The sequence below is a fragment of the Nerophis ophidion genome, linkage group LG24, assembly GCF_033978795.1.
Source record: "Nerophis ophidion isolate RoL-2023_Sa linkage group LG24, RoL_Noph_v1.0, whole genome shotgun sequence".
Classification (NCBI taxonomy): Eukaryota; Metazoa; Chordata; class Actinopteri; order Syngnathiformes; family Syngnathidae; genus Nerophis; species Nerophis ophidion.
The window spans coordinates 38,709,487-38,724,993 of NC_084634.1; the positions used below are offsets into that span (position 1 = coordinate 38,709,487).

Sequence of the window (15,507 nt, forward strand, 5' to 3'; positions counted from 1 at the left end):
ACTATGGACAAGACTCTCACTATTATGTTAGATCCACTATGGACAAGACTCTCACTATTATGTTGGATCCACTATGGACTGGACTCTCACTATTATGTTGGATCCAATATGGACTGGACTCTCACTATTATGTTAGATCCACTGTGGACTGGACTCTCACACTATTATGTTAGATCCGCTATTGACTGGACTCTCACTATTATGTTAGATCCACTATGGACTGGACTCTCGATATTATGTTAGATCCACTATGGACTGGACTCTCACTATTATGTTAGAGCCACTATGGACTGGAATCACTATTATGTTAGATCCACTATGGACTGGACTCTCAATATTATGTTAAATCCACTATGGACTGGACTCTCACTATTATGTTAGATCCACTATGGACTGGACTCTCACTATTATGTTAGATCCACTATGGACTGGACTCTCACTATTATGCCAGATCCACTATGGACTGGACTCTCACTATTATGTTGGATCCACTATGGACTGGACTCTCACTATTATGTTAGATCCACTATGGACTGGACTCTCACTATTATGTTGGATCCACTATGGACTGGACTCTCACTATTATGTTAGATCCACTATGGACAAGACTCTCACTATTATGTTAGATCCAGTATGGACTGGACTCTCACTATTATGTTAGATCCACTATGGACTGGACTCTCACTATTATGTTGGATCTACTATGGACTGGACTCTCACTATTATGTTAGATCCACTATGGACTGGACTCTCACTATTATGTTAGATCCACTATGGACAAGACTCTCACTATTATGTTAGATCCATTAAAAATAGTGTAACTCAATATTACATCTCCTAAATATAAATTAATATTGTAGTTTAATCAACTACTTTCAAAAAGTATTGATTTTGAAAATGACTCTAAATTAAAGTAAACACAAGACCTCTTCCATGTACTCTGAAATACTGTAAAAAGATTGTTGTTATTGATTTGAGTCTTCAAGTCATCAAAGCGGTGTTTTGCCAGCCCTCACGTTCAATATGAAAAGGATTGTTTTCATCCGCGCTGACATTTCCTCAGATCTCACGTGGCTTTAACACATATCCCTGGTATTTGAGGCGTGGGCGGGCGATGTCATCGATTACGGCCAAACAATAACGCCGCCATCGTAATGTGTCAATCAAAGACAATGCGAATAATAGTGAAAGCGCGGCACTTACCATGCGTGGATGGAGACATTTAAATGAAAGTAAGAGTGGTACTTTCCCTGCCTCACAGAGGTGGGCCCACCTCTAAACCCGCGTGGGCGAAGTCATGTTATTCAGTAAAAACTTGCTTACTTCAAAGCCTCTTATCACTCTTACATGGTATTTGTGTGACTGAGGTGTTGTTGTCAACTCCTTGACTTGGGCTGAAATGAACAAAAACACTTCAAATTAACTGTAAAGACCCGAGTCTGTCGGCTTTTTACTTTCCTTTTATTTCCTGCTGTCCATTTAATATTGAGATCAATGGATCATTGTTGCCCCTTTTCTGCAATATCGCCTCAATTTGCTTCCGTATGAGTTGTATATAACACAATACTCTATACTTTAAAGTTTAGTTGAGTTTATTAAGGATCCCCGTTAGTCTACACCAGTGGTTCTCAACCTTTTTTCAGTGATGTACCCCCTGTGAACATTTTTTTTAATTCAAATACCCCTTAATCAGAGCAAAGCATTTTTGGTTGAAAAAAGAGATGAAGAAGTAAAATACAGCACTATGTCATCAGTTTCTGATTTATTCAATTGTACAAACCCTGTTTCCATATGAGTTGGGAAATTGTGTTAGATGTAAATATAAACAGAATACAATAGTTTGCAAATCCTTTTCAATCCATATTCAGTTGAATATGCTACAAAGACAACATATTTGATAAATATTTTTTTTGTGTGCAAATAATTATTAACTTTAGAATTTGATGTCAGCAACACGTGACAAAGGTGGCCATAAATACTGATAAAGTTGAGGAATGCTCATCAAACACTTATTTGGAACATCCCACAGGTGTGCAGGCTAATTGGGAACAGGTGGGTGCCATGATTGGGTATAAAAACAGCTTCCCCAAAAATGCTCAGTCTTTCACAAGAAAGGATGGGGCGAGGTACACCCCTTTGTCCACAACTGCGTGAGCAAATAGTCAAACAGTTTAAGAACAACGTTTCTCAAAGTGCAACTGCAAGAAATTTAGGGATTTCAACATCTACGGTCCATAATATCATCAAAAGGTTCAGAGAATCTGGATTAATCACTCCACGTAAGCAGCATGGCCGGAAACCAACATTGAATAACTGTGACCTTCGATCCCTCAGACGGCACTGTATCAAAAACCGACATCAATCTTTAAAGGATATCACCACATGGGCTCAGGAACACTTCAGAAAACCACTGTCAGTAAATACAGTTTGTCGCTACATCTGTAAGTGCAAGTTAAAGCTCTACTATGCAAAGCGAAAGCCATTTATCAACAACATCCAGAAACACCGCCAGCTAAGATGGACTGATGCAAAGTGGAAAAGTGTTCTGTGGTCTGACGAGTCCACATTTCAAATTGTTTTTGGAAATATTCGCTATCAAAGGGGAAGCGAACCATCCAGACTGTTATCGACGCAAAGTTCAAAAGCCAGCATGTGTGATGGTATGGGGGTGCATTAGTGCCCAAGGCATGGGTAACTTACACATCTGTGAAGGCACCATTAATGCTGAAAGGTACATACAGGTTTTGGAACAACATATGCTGCCATCTAAGCGCCGTCTTTTTCATGGACGCCCCTGCTTATTTCAGCAAAACAATGCCAAGCCACATTCAGTACGTGTTACAACAGCGTGGCTTTGTAAAAAAAGAGAGTGGGTACTTTCCTGGCCCGCCTGCAGTCCAGACCTGTCTCCCATGGAAAATGTGTGGTGCATTATGAAGCGTAAAATACGACTGAAGCTCTACATAAAACAAGAATGGGAAAGAATTCCACTTTCAAAGCTTCAACGATTAGTTTCCTCAGTTCCCAAACATTTATTGAGTGCTGTTAAAAGAAAAGGTGATGTAACACAGTGGTGAACATGCACTTTCCCAATTACTTTTGCATGTGTTGCAACCATGAATTTCTAAGTTAATTATTATTTGTAAAAAAAAAAACATTTATAAGTTTGAACATCAAATATGTTGTCTTTGTAGCATATTCAACTGAATATGGGTTGAAAAAGATTTGCAAATCATTGTATTCTGTTTATATTTACATCTAACACAATTTCCCAACTCATATGGAAACAGGATTTGTAATACAAAAATAGCAACAACAAAGAACCCTCCCAAAAAAAACAATAACTTCGATTCTACATAATAATATTAATACCAAAGATAAAAAGAGCAATATAAAAATAGATATATATATTTTAGCAAAAATAAACAAAAAACCAGTAGCCTAAAATATACACATTAATGTTCCAAAGACAAACAATAAGTGACGAAAAAGTACCATCCATCCATTTTCTACTGCTTGTCCCAAGCTTAATCAATAAAATAGACAATAATCAATAAAACCAGTTATGACTTCAGGTACAAGCTCGAATAATCTCTTTGCGCAATACTTCTCCTGTTAACAAAGTACTGCTTCACTCCCGCTTAAGCAAAATGTGAGCGTGGGAGAGACCTTTACAGTACGTGGTGGTGGTCTACATTGTGAGTAAACATACATGTTTCTGTCAGGGGGCGAATCTAACACCGTCACAGTCGTGCTCGTGCACTTGGTACAAAAGGTCAAATGGATCATTTATCTTGTGGATTTTGTTATCTTCCATCCATACATTTTCTACCGCTTGTCCCTTTTGGGGTCGCAAGGGTTGCTGGAACCTATCTCAGCTGCATTCAGGCAGAAGGCGGTGTACACCCTGGACAAGTGGCCACCTCATCACAGAGCCAACACAGATAGACAGACATTCACACACTAGGGGACCATTTAGTGTTGCCAATCAACCTATCCCCACGTGCATGTCTTTGGAGGTGGGAGGGGCCTATCCCCACGTGCATGTCTTTGGAGGTGGGAGGGGCCTATCCCCAGGTGCATGTCTTTGGAGGTGGGAGGGGCCTATCCCCACGTGCATGTCTTTGGAGGTGGGAGGGGCCTATCCCCAGGTGCATGTCTTTGGAGGTGGGAGGAGCCTATCCCCAGGTGCATGTCTTTGGAAGTGGGAGGAGCCTATCCCCAGGTGCATGTCTTTGGAGGTGGGAGGGGCCTATCCCCAGGTGCATGTCTTTGGAGGTGGGAAGGGCCTATCCCCAGGTGCATGTCTTTGGAGGTGGGAGGAGCCTATCCCAGGTGCATGTCTTTGGAGGTGGGAGGGGCCTTTTTTTTTTTTTTTTTTTTTTTTTTTTTATTTCGGCAATCTTCACATAAAACAAAGAACAACAACAAGAAAAGAAAAACAAAAAACAAAAAAAACAAAAAAAACACTCATTTGAGCAATGATTGAGCCGAAAGGGTGTAGGTTGAAGCAACGCTTATATAAACCTACCCCATCACAACAAGAACAAGCTTCAAAATATATAAAATCTAAAACATGCTTCACTTATATTACTTTTTTTTTTAAACAATATATAAGCAACATATATGTAGCACACGTCTCATATACATAGTTTAACATTTAAATCAAACATATACATTTGTACATTTATATATATATACATACACATACATACACACACACATATATATATATACATATACACATACATACATACACACACACATATATATATATATACACATATACATACACACATACATACATACATTATACATACACAATTCATTTAAATTCCATATAAAGTGGTAATATATACATTTTAATATAACCTATATGTATAATTATGAAATCATACATTGTATTTATATACATATATATTATTGTCTTTCTAAAACAATGTTTGCTCTTCTTTCTTATATTTACTAATGATAAATGATTTAAAAAGCTTTTTAAACTGGTTTATGTTGGTGCTGTGTTTTATTTCCTCCTTTAAACAGTTCCATATTTTAACCCCTGCTATTGTTATACTCATTCCTTTCTGCGTTGTTCTACAATATTGGATCTTAAAAAGTAGTTCTCCTCTTAAATTATAATTCCCTTCTCTTTGTAAAAATCTTCTCTGTAACCCTGTTGGAAGTAAATCTTTACTTGCTTTATAAATCATTTGGGCAGTCTTGAGTTGGATGAGATCTGGTAGTTTTAAATCAAATGTTTTTATAAATAATCCATTAGTGTGTTCTCGGGGTCCTGTGTTATGTATCAGTCTGATGGCCCTTTTTTGCATTATGAATAGTGGTTGGATGTTCGTCCTATATGTATTTCCCCAAACTTCTAGACAGTAACTCAAATATGGTAAAACAAGTGTACAATAAAGAGTGTGTAATGTTTTTTGATTAAGAATGTGCCTTAATCAAAAAACATTACACACTCTTTATTGTACAGGTGCATGTCTTTGGAGGTGGGAGGAGCCTATCCCCAGGTGCATGTCTTTGGAGGTGGGAGGAGCTTATCCCCAGGTGCATGTCTTTGGAGGTGGGAGGGGCCTATCCCCAGGTGCATGTCTTTGGAGGTGGGAGGAGCCTATCCCCAGGTGCATGTCTTTGGAGGTGGGAGGGGCCTATCCCCAGGTGCATGTCTTTGGAGGTGGGAGGAGCCTATCCCCAGGTGCATGTCTTTGGAGGTGGGAGGGGCCTATCCCCAGGTGCATGTCTTTGGAGGGGGGAGGGGCCTATCCCCAGGTGCTTGTCTTTGGAGGTGGGAGGAGCCTATCCCCAGGTGCATGTCTTTGGAGGTGGGAGGAGCCTATCCCCAGGTGCATGTCTTTGGAGGTGGGAGGGGCCTATCCGCAGGTGCATGTCTTTGGAGGGGGGAGGGGCCTATCCCCAGGTGCTTGTCTTTAGAGGTGGGAGGGGCCTATCCCCAAGTGCATGTCTTTGGAGGTGGGAGGGGCCTATCCCCAGGTGCTTGTCTTTGGAGGTGGGAGGAGCCTATTCCCAGGTGCATGTCTTTGGAGGGGGGAGGGGCCTATCCCCAGGTGCATGTCTTTGGAGGTGGGAGGGGCCTATCCCCAGGTGCATGTCTTTGGAGGTGGGAGGGGCCTATCCGCAGGTGCATGTCTTTGGAGGGGGGAGGGGCCTATCCCCAGGTGCTTGTCTTTGGAGGTGGGAGGGGCCTATCCCCAAGTGCATGTCTTTGGAGGTGGGAGGGGCCTATCCCCAGGTGCATGTCTTTGGAGGTGGGAGGAGCCTATTCCCAGGTGCATGTCTTTGGAGGTGGGAGGGGCCTATCCCCAGGTGCATGTTTTTGGAGGTGGGAGGGGCCTATCCCCAGGTGCATGTCTTTGGAGGTGGGAGGGGCCTATCCCCAGGTGCATGTCTTTGGAGGTGGGAGGGGCCTATCTCCAGGTGCATGTCTTTGGAGGGGGGAGGGGCCTATCCCCAGGTGCATGTCTTTGGAGGTGGGAGGGGCCTATCCCCAGGTGCATGTCTTTGGAGGTGGGAGGGGCCTATCCGCAGGTGCATGTCTTTGGAGGGGGGAGGGGCCTATCCCCAGGTGCTTGTCTTTGGAGGTGGGAGGGGCCTATCCCCAAGTGCATGTCTTTGGAGGTGGGAGGGGCCTATCCCCAGGTGCATGTCTTTGGAGGTGGGAGGAGCCTATTCCCAGGTGCATGTCTTTGGAGGTGGGAGGGGCCTATCCCCAGGTGCATGTTTTTGGAGGTGGGAGGGGCCTATCCCCAGGTGCATGTCTTTGGAGGTGGGAGGGGCCTATCCCCAGGTGCATGTCTTTGGAGGTGGGAGGGGCCTATCTCCAGGTGCATGTCTTTGGAGGTGGGAGGAAGCCGGAGGGAACCCAGTCAGTCATGGGGAGGACATGCAAACTCCACACAGAAAGATCCTGAGCCCGGGATTGAACTCAGGACAACTCAGGACCTTCGTATTGTGAGGCAGATGGACTAACCCCTTTTCCACCGTGCTTATACACCAGTAACTATAAATTAAAGTTCAGTTTTGTGCTACAAAACCCAAAACCAGTGAGTTTGGCACATTGTGTAAATAAAAACAGAATCCTTTTCAACCTATATTCAATTGAATAGACTGCAAAGACAAGATGTTTAATGTTCGAACTGAGAAACTTTGTTATTTTTTGCAAATAATCATTGTGAAAGACTGGCGCTTCCGGGTTCTTCGGACCACCGATCACCGACATGCCGGGCTCTTCCAGTTTTACAACAATGTTTTATTTTGCAATAAATTGTCTTTGTACTTTTCAGCAATTGTCTTTTCGTCAGTCTCGCTCTCGCTCGTGCTCCACCATCAACCCCCCCTCTCCCATCCGGCTGCTGCCTTGTAACAGAGTGACAGGTGATGAGATAAGCACGTACAGGTGGGCCATCTACGCACCTGTCGCTGATCTTGAAGACGGTCCTGGCACACCCCGCTTCACTGCAGGTCCGCAGGCCACGCCCCCCTCCACAATCATTAACTTAGAATTAAAAAAAATAAGTTGGCACAGGGGCAATTTTACCACTGTGTTACATGGCTTTTCCTTTTAACAACACTCAGTAAAGGTTTGGGAACTGAGGAGACACATTTTTGAAGTGGAATTTTTTTCCCATTCTTGCTTGATGTACAGCTTAAGTTGTTCAACAGTCCGGGGTCTCTGATGTGGTATTTTAGGCTTCATAATGCGCCACACAGTTTCAAATGGAGACATGTCTGGACTACAAGCAGGCCAGTCTAGTACCCGCACTCTTTTACTATGAAGACACACTGTTGTAACACGTGGCTTGGCATTGTCTTGCTGAAATAAGCAGGGGCGTCCATGATAACGTTCCTTAGATGGCAACATATGTTGTTCCAAAACCTGTATGTACCTTTCAACATTAATGGTTCCTTCACAGATGTGTAAGTTACCCATGCATTATGCAGTAATGCACCCCCATACCATCACACATGCTGGCTTTTGAACTTTGCGCCTAGAACAGGCTAGATCAGTGGTCCCCAACCACCGGGCTCGATTTGTACCGGAAAGCAAAACATTTTTTTAATTATTTTATATTTTATTTTTTATTAAATCAACATAAAATACACATGATACACTTACATTTGGTGCACCAACCCCAAAAAAACCTTCCTTTTTCATGACAGAAACCTGCCTTTTTAATGACAAAGAAAAAGAAAAAAAAAAAAAGAGCGAATCCCTCCCGACGCCCCCCTCACTCCTCCCCCCGCCGGGCCGCGGGAAAAATTATCAAGCGTTGACCGGTCCGCAGCTACAAAAAGGTTGGGGACCACTGGTCTAGATGGTTCTTTTCCTTTTAGATCTGGAGGATACAACGTCCACATTTTCTAAAAAACAATTTGAAATGTGGACTCATCAGACCACAGAACAGTTTTCCACTTTGCATCAGTCCATCTTAGATTAGCTGGGTCCCAGCGTTTCTGGGTGTTGTTGATAAATGGCTTTCGCTTTGCATAGTAGAGTTTTAACTTGCACTTACAGATGTAACGACAATTTGTAGTCACTGACAATGTTTTTCTTAAGTGTTCCTGAGCCTATGTGGTGATATCCTTTACACACTGGTGTCGCTTTTTCATGCAGTACCGCCTGAGGGACGGGCATTCAATGTTGGTTTTTTAGCCTTGCTGCTTACGTGCAGTGATTTATTGAGATTCTCTGAAACTTTTGATAGTACTACGGACCTTAGATGGTGAAATCCCTAAATTCCTTGCAAAAGCTTGGTTGAGAAATGTTGTTCTTCAACAATTTGCTCACGCATCTGTTGATTAAGTGGTGACCCTCGCCCTAACCTCGTTTGTGAATGACCGAGCATTTCATGGAAGCTGCTTTTATACCCAATCATGGCACCCACCTGTTCCCAATTAGCCTGCTCACCTGTGGGATGTTCCAAATAAGTGTTTGATGAGCATTCCTCAACTTTTTCAGTCTTTTTTGCCACTTGTGCTAGCTTTTTGAAACATGCTGCAGGCATCAAATTCCAAATGAGCTAATAATTGCAAAATATGACAGGTCGACCGTTTAATATCTTGTCTTTGCAGTCTATTCAATTGAATGAGCCGTCAAACAACCATTTAGGGAAGTTTTAACATCAGGTCCAAATAAACGACTATCTTTGGACGACTTGTTCCTTGACTGTACAGCCAAAACAACTCAGGTTATTTAAAACAAATGGCGCCGTAACCCAGATTCAAACAGAAAATCGCAATAACAAATAAACAATGAATAATGACAAAAATAATTAACTGTAGTTTTGTGCTAAAATATTCAATAATCCGTCCAAAGTTATTTATATTGAAAAATTAAAGAATGCGGGCGAACTTTTCAAAATTCTATCTTTATGAAATTAAGTTAAAAACAACACAGCTAGGATAGGCTCCGGTTTAGCCGTGACCCTAATGGGGAAAAGCGATATACAGTATCAAATAGACGGATGGATGGATGAATGCTTACCACTTGACTGTGATCGATTCATGTTGCCTCAGCAAAAAGAAAAATAACAATTCATGTTGTGTTTCTCCAGACAATATTGATTTCAAGCCGTCAAACAAGCTTTTCTGACTACAGCAATTAGGATAACGAGCTTTTGACGCCCTTCAAAACAGACAAACAAATACGCCATTGAACACAATGAAGTGAGGCGCCCAATCCATTCCTATTCAAAACACTCACGACACATTTGCAGATGAATTTTCAACTATTATGAGGAAGAAAAGTGTTGAACGCACCTGATCGGAGACCACGGTATCCCCAAAGCCTTCCCCAAAACCAGCGATGGGGCAGAGCGCCGTCTTTGAGCCATATTTTGGAAATGCTGTTGAGGAAAACAGAGTCAGAAAAATAGTCAAGATAATTGGGGAATATGAAGGTGGATTCACACAATTGAATGCTAAACGTCAAGTGAAGCTGGAGTTTACAACCAAATACATGAACGATTGTACACAATTCAATTAAAATGGCCACACAACACTGTGGGCCAAACACGGACAGAACTGGAATGCTTAATGCAAAGTCATTTTTGGAGTTTAAAACAAAATAAATAACAACTATTATTGCGCAAATGCAAAGAAACATAAAGCACACAGAGCAAGTGGCTCCCTGGAACAAAATATGGCCACACAACATTGCGGAGTGCACTTACAAAGAACTGGAAGACTAAACACAAAGTAATGTCTGTAGCTTAAAACAAAACCAAGGGATATTATAGCGCAAATACAAAGAAACGGCAAGCACATAGATGGACTGATTTGCTGGAAGATAAAATTGAACACACACACAACACTGTGGGGTAAACACAGAGACGACTGAAACACTAAACACAAAGTAAAGTTTGGAGTTCAAAACAAAACTAAAGGATATTATAGTGCAAATACAGAGAAAGGGCAAGCACATAGATTGACTGGTTAGCTGGAAGATAAAATTGGACACACACAACACTGTGGAGTGTGCACTGAGACGACTGGAACACTAAACACAAAGTCAAGTTTGGAGTTCAAAACAAAACTAAAGGCTATTATAGTGCAAACACAGAGAAAGGGCAAGCACATAGATTGACTGGTTAGCTGGAAGATAAAATTGGACACACACAACACTGTGGAGTGTGCACTGAGACGACTGGAACACTAAACACAAAGTCAAGTTTGGAGTTCAAAACAAAACTAAGGGATATTATAGAGCAAATACGGACAAAACGGAAAGCACATAGATCGACTGATTTGTTTGCTGGAACATAAAATTGAACACACACACAACACTGTGGAGTGTGCACCGAGACGACTGGAGCACTAAACACAAAGTAAACATTTTGGAGTTCAAAACAAAACTAAGGGATATTATAGCGCAAATACAGAGAAATGGCAAGCACATAGATCGACTGGTTTGCTGTAAGATAAAATTGGACCCACACAACACTGTGGAGTGAGCACCGACACGACTGGAAGACTAAACACAAAGTCAGGTTTGGAGTTCAAAACAAAACTAAGGGATATTATAGCGCAAATACAGAGAAATGGCAAGCACATAGATCGACTGGTTAGTTGGAAGATACAATTGGACCCACACAACACTGTGGAGTGAGCACTGAGACGACTGGAACACTAAACACAGAGTCAAGTTTGGAGTTCAAAACAAAACTAAGGGATATTATAGCGTAAATACAGAGAAATGGCAAACACATAGATGGACTGATTTGCTGGAAGATAAAATTGAACACACACAACACTGTGGGGTAAACACAGAGACGACTGAAACACTAAACACAAAGTGAAGTTTGGCGTTCAAAACAAGACTAAAGGCTATTATAGTGCAAATACAGAGAAATGGCAAGCACATAGATTGACTGGTTAGCTGGAAGATAAAAGTGGACACACACAACACTGTGGAGTGTGCACTGAGACGACTGGAACACTAAACACAAAGTCAAGTTTGGAGTTCAAAACAAAACTAAGGGATATTATAGCGCAAATACGGACAAAACGGAAAGCACATAGATCGACTGATTTGCTTGCTGGAACATAAAATTGAACACACACACAACACTGTGGAGTGCGCACCAAGACGACTAGAGCACTAAACACAAAGTAAAAATTTTGGAGTTCAAAACAAAACTAAAGGATATTATAGCGCAAATACAGAGAAATGGCAAGCACATAGATCGACTGGTTTGCTGTAAGATAAAATTGGACCCACACAACACTGTGGAGTGAGCACCGACACGACTGGAAGACTAAACACAAAGTCAAGTTTGGAGTTCAAAACAAAACTAAGGGATAATATAGCGCAAATACAGAGAAATGGCAAGCACATAGATCGACTGGTTAGTTGGAAGACAAAATTGGACTCACACAACACTGTGGAGTGAGCACTGAGACGACTGGAACACTAAACACAAAGTCAAGTTTGGAGTTCAAAACAAAACTAATGGATATTATAGCGCAAATACAGAGAAACGGCAAGCACATAGATTGACTGATTTGCTTGGTGGAACATAAAATTGAACACCCAAACACAACACTGTGGAGTGAGCACCGAGACGACTGGAGCACTAAATACAAAATAAAGTTTGGAGTTCAAAACAAAACTAAGGGACATTAGCGTGCAAATACAGAGAAATGGCAAGCACATAGACCGACTGATTAGCTGGAAGATAAAATTGAACACACACAACACTGTGGAGTGAGCACCGACACGACTGGAAGACTAAACACAAAGTCAAGTTTGGAGTTCAAAACAAAACTAAGGGATATTATAGCGCAAATACAGAGAGTAAAGTTGCTGTTTGAATCAAAACAAAACTATTACAGTGAAATGCAAAGAAACTGCAAGCACATAGACCGACTTTCTGGGACACACACACAACACTGTGGAGCAAGCATGCACAGTGAGGCTGGGTTTTGAAACAAGATAAAAAAGTATGACAAACGGCACGGGCTTAGTCAGCCACTGTTTACCAGGAACGTAAAAGTAAACTTGCACAACATTGTGGAGTGGGCACATAGACAGATAGATAATTACAACACGGTGTCTATTCGGATATGTTATTTAAACACTTTTCCCCCAGTTGAGTGGACTCTGCTTAACGAAAAGTAATTTTGGGAGTTTAAGTCAAAACAAATAACTATTATCGCGCAAATGCAGAGACACAGCAAGCACATAGGCCGACTTTCTGGGACACACACACACAACACTGTGGCACGGGCATGAAGGCGACGGGAGCTATAAATGCACAGTGAGGCTGGGTTTTGAAACAAGATAAAAGTATGACAAATGGCACGGACCTAGTCAGCCACTGTTTCTCCGGAACGCAAAAGTAAACTTGCACAACGTTGTGGAGCGGGCACATAGACGGATAGATAATTATGACACTGTGTCTATTCAAATATGGTATTTAAACACTTTTCCCCCAGTTGAGTGGACTCTGTGTAACGAAAAGTCATTTTTGGAGTTTAAATCAAAACAAATAACCATTATCGCGCAAATGCAGAGAAACAGCAAGTGCATAGACCGACTTTCTGGGGGACACACACAACACTGTGGAGCGAGCATGACGGCGACGGGGGCTTAAAATGCAGTGAGGCTGGATTTTGAAACGAGATAAAAAAGTATGACGAATGGCACGGACCTGGTCAGCCACTGTTTCCCCGGAATGTAAAAGTAAACTTGCACAATGTTGTGGAGCGAGCACTTAGACAGATAGGTAATTAACACACTGACTATTCAAATATTGTGTTTAAAGATTTGTCCCTGGTTGAGTGGACTCTGCCTAATGCAAAGTAATTTTTGTAGTTTAAATCAAAACAAATAACTATTATCGCGCTAATTCAGAGAAACAGCAAGCGCATAGACCGACTTTCTGGGACACACACACACAACACTGTGGAGTGTGCATGAAGGCGACGGGAGCTCTAAATGCACAGTGAGGCTGTGTTTTGAAACGAGATAAAAATATGATAAACGGCACGGACCTGGTCAGCCACTGTTTCCCCGGAACGTAAAAGTGAACATGCACAACGTTGTGGAGCGCGCATATAGACAGATAGATAATTACGAAACCGTGTTTATACATAAAAAGTTCATTTTCCAAGAAAACAAAGGCGTACAAAGCAGAACTCACAGGACGCTGAGAGGCCGCGGCTTCGTCGTAGCTTCCTCTCCTCATCGTTACGGCACCTCCACAACCTGGTGGGTCCATGCTGGCGCCTGTGGGGAGTCCTGGCCAGTGCCGAGCACCCTGCAAAGTGGAGGGGAAAGAGTACTGGTTTGCAGCGGGCGAGCAGTGAGTCTCCCCTAACTAATGAGTGGGAGGAAGGAATAATGCGGGGCCATTGGTACGTCTAAGCGGGCCCTGTAACCAAGCCTCCAGGTCTTGTTCTGCTCCATTGATGCATCTTCATCCCATAATGAGGACACCACGGCCTGGACAGAGCACATTGCATTACGTAACTATCTATTATGTAAAACTATCAAATCCGAGTCGCACTGAACGCATCACCGATAAAGCACAATAGAGGACAGGTGATCGTTTTGTTATACAGTTTCACGTTTATTTTATTTAACCACTAGCGACACAATGAAGTGACCAAAGCCGGCCTATTCAACTATGTGTCCCGTCCAACAAAATAACACAAAATAATACAAAAACAATATGATTCTAATTCCTAACCAAACCCAGCCCAGAGACATTCTGAATGGCAATCAGCATAGTAATTGGGAGGAGACACAAACATGACAAAATAATCCAAGAGCAGTCAAACAAAAATGAATACTATCAACGACAGTGTCAATATTAATAATTAATCAATCAATGTTTGTTTACATAGCCCTAAATCATAAGTGTCTCAAAGGGCTGCACAAGCCACAACGACATCCTCGGTTTAGATCCCACATCAGGGCAAGGATAAACTCAACCAAAGAGGATGAAAATGAGAAACATTGGAGAGGACCGCAGATGTGGTCCATAGTGGATCTAACATAATAGTGTGAGAGTCCAGTACATAGTGGATCTAACATAATAGTGAGAGTCCAGTCCATAGTGGATCTAACATAATAGTGAGAGTCCAGTCCATAGTGGATCTAACATAATAGTGAGAGTCCAGTCTATAGTGGATCTAACATAATAGTGAGAGTCCAGTCCATAGCGGATCTAACAAAATAGTGTGAGTCCAGTCCATTGTAGATATAACATATTAGTGAGAGTCCAGTCCATAGTGGATCTAACATAATAGTGAGAGTCCAGTCCATAGTGGATCTAACATAATAGTGAGAGTCCAGTCCATAGTGGATCTAACATAATAGTGAGAGTCCAGTCCATAGTAGATCTGACATAATAGTGAGAGTCCAGTCCATAGTGGATCTAACATGATAGTGAGAGTCCAGTCCATAGTGGATCTCGCATAATAGTGAGAGTCCAGTCCATAGTGGATCCAACATAATAGTGAGAGTCCAGTCCATAGTGGATCCAACATAATAGTGAGAGTCCAGTCCATAGTGGATCTAACATAATAGTGTGAGAGTCCAGTCCATAGTGGATCTAACATAATAGTCTGAGAGTCCAGTCCATAGTAGATCTAACATAATAGTGTGGGAGTCCAGTCCATAGTGGATCTAACATAATAGTGTGAGAGTCCAGTCCATAGTGGATGTAACATAATAGTGAGAGTCCAGTCCATAGTGGATCTAACATAATAGTGAGAGTCCAGTCGATAGTGGGGCCAACAGGAGGCCATGCAGAGATGTCCCCAACCGAGCGGTCCACCCCAGGTCTGGACTCTGGACAGCCAGCACTTCATCCATGGCCACCAGACCTGTGCCCCCCACCTCCACAAGGGAGGCGGGGAGAGACTCATTTTTAGTATGTTCACCGACCCCAAAGTGATATTTGGAGACGTGACCAGCGTTCCATTCTAGATTCCATTTTATCTCTTAAATGTCTAAGAGTGACTCTGCTC

At 42.2% G+C, this 15,507-nt stretch overlaps 1 protein-coding gene across 2 annotated transcripts in view; it reads right to left on the reverse strand.

Moving 5' to 3' along the window:
* Window positions 1–13,957, reverse strand: part of tagapb (T cell activation RhoGTPase activating protein b) — a 43,717-nt gene extending 29,760 nt beyond the window's left edge. For both annotated transcript variants that reach the window (XM_061885800.1, XM_061885799.1), the window contains exons 1-2: window positions 13,674–13,957; window positions 9,790–9,875 (exon numbers count right to left, since the gene is read on the reverse strand). In XM_061885800.1, coding sequence (XP_061741784.1) covers window positions 9,790–9,875; window positions 13,674–13,751 — 164 coding nt within the window. In that variant the 5' untranslated portion in view covers window positions 13,752–13,957. The remainder of the gene's footprint in view (window positions 1–9,789; window positions 9,876–13,673) is intronic.
* Window positions 13,958–15,507: the final 1,550 nt, after the last annotated feature.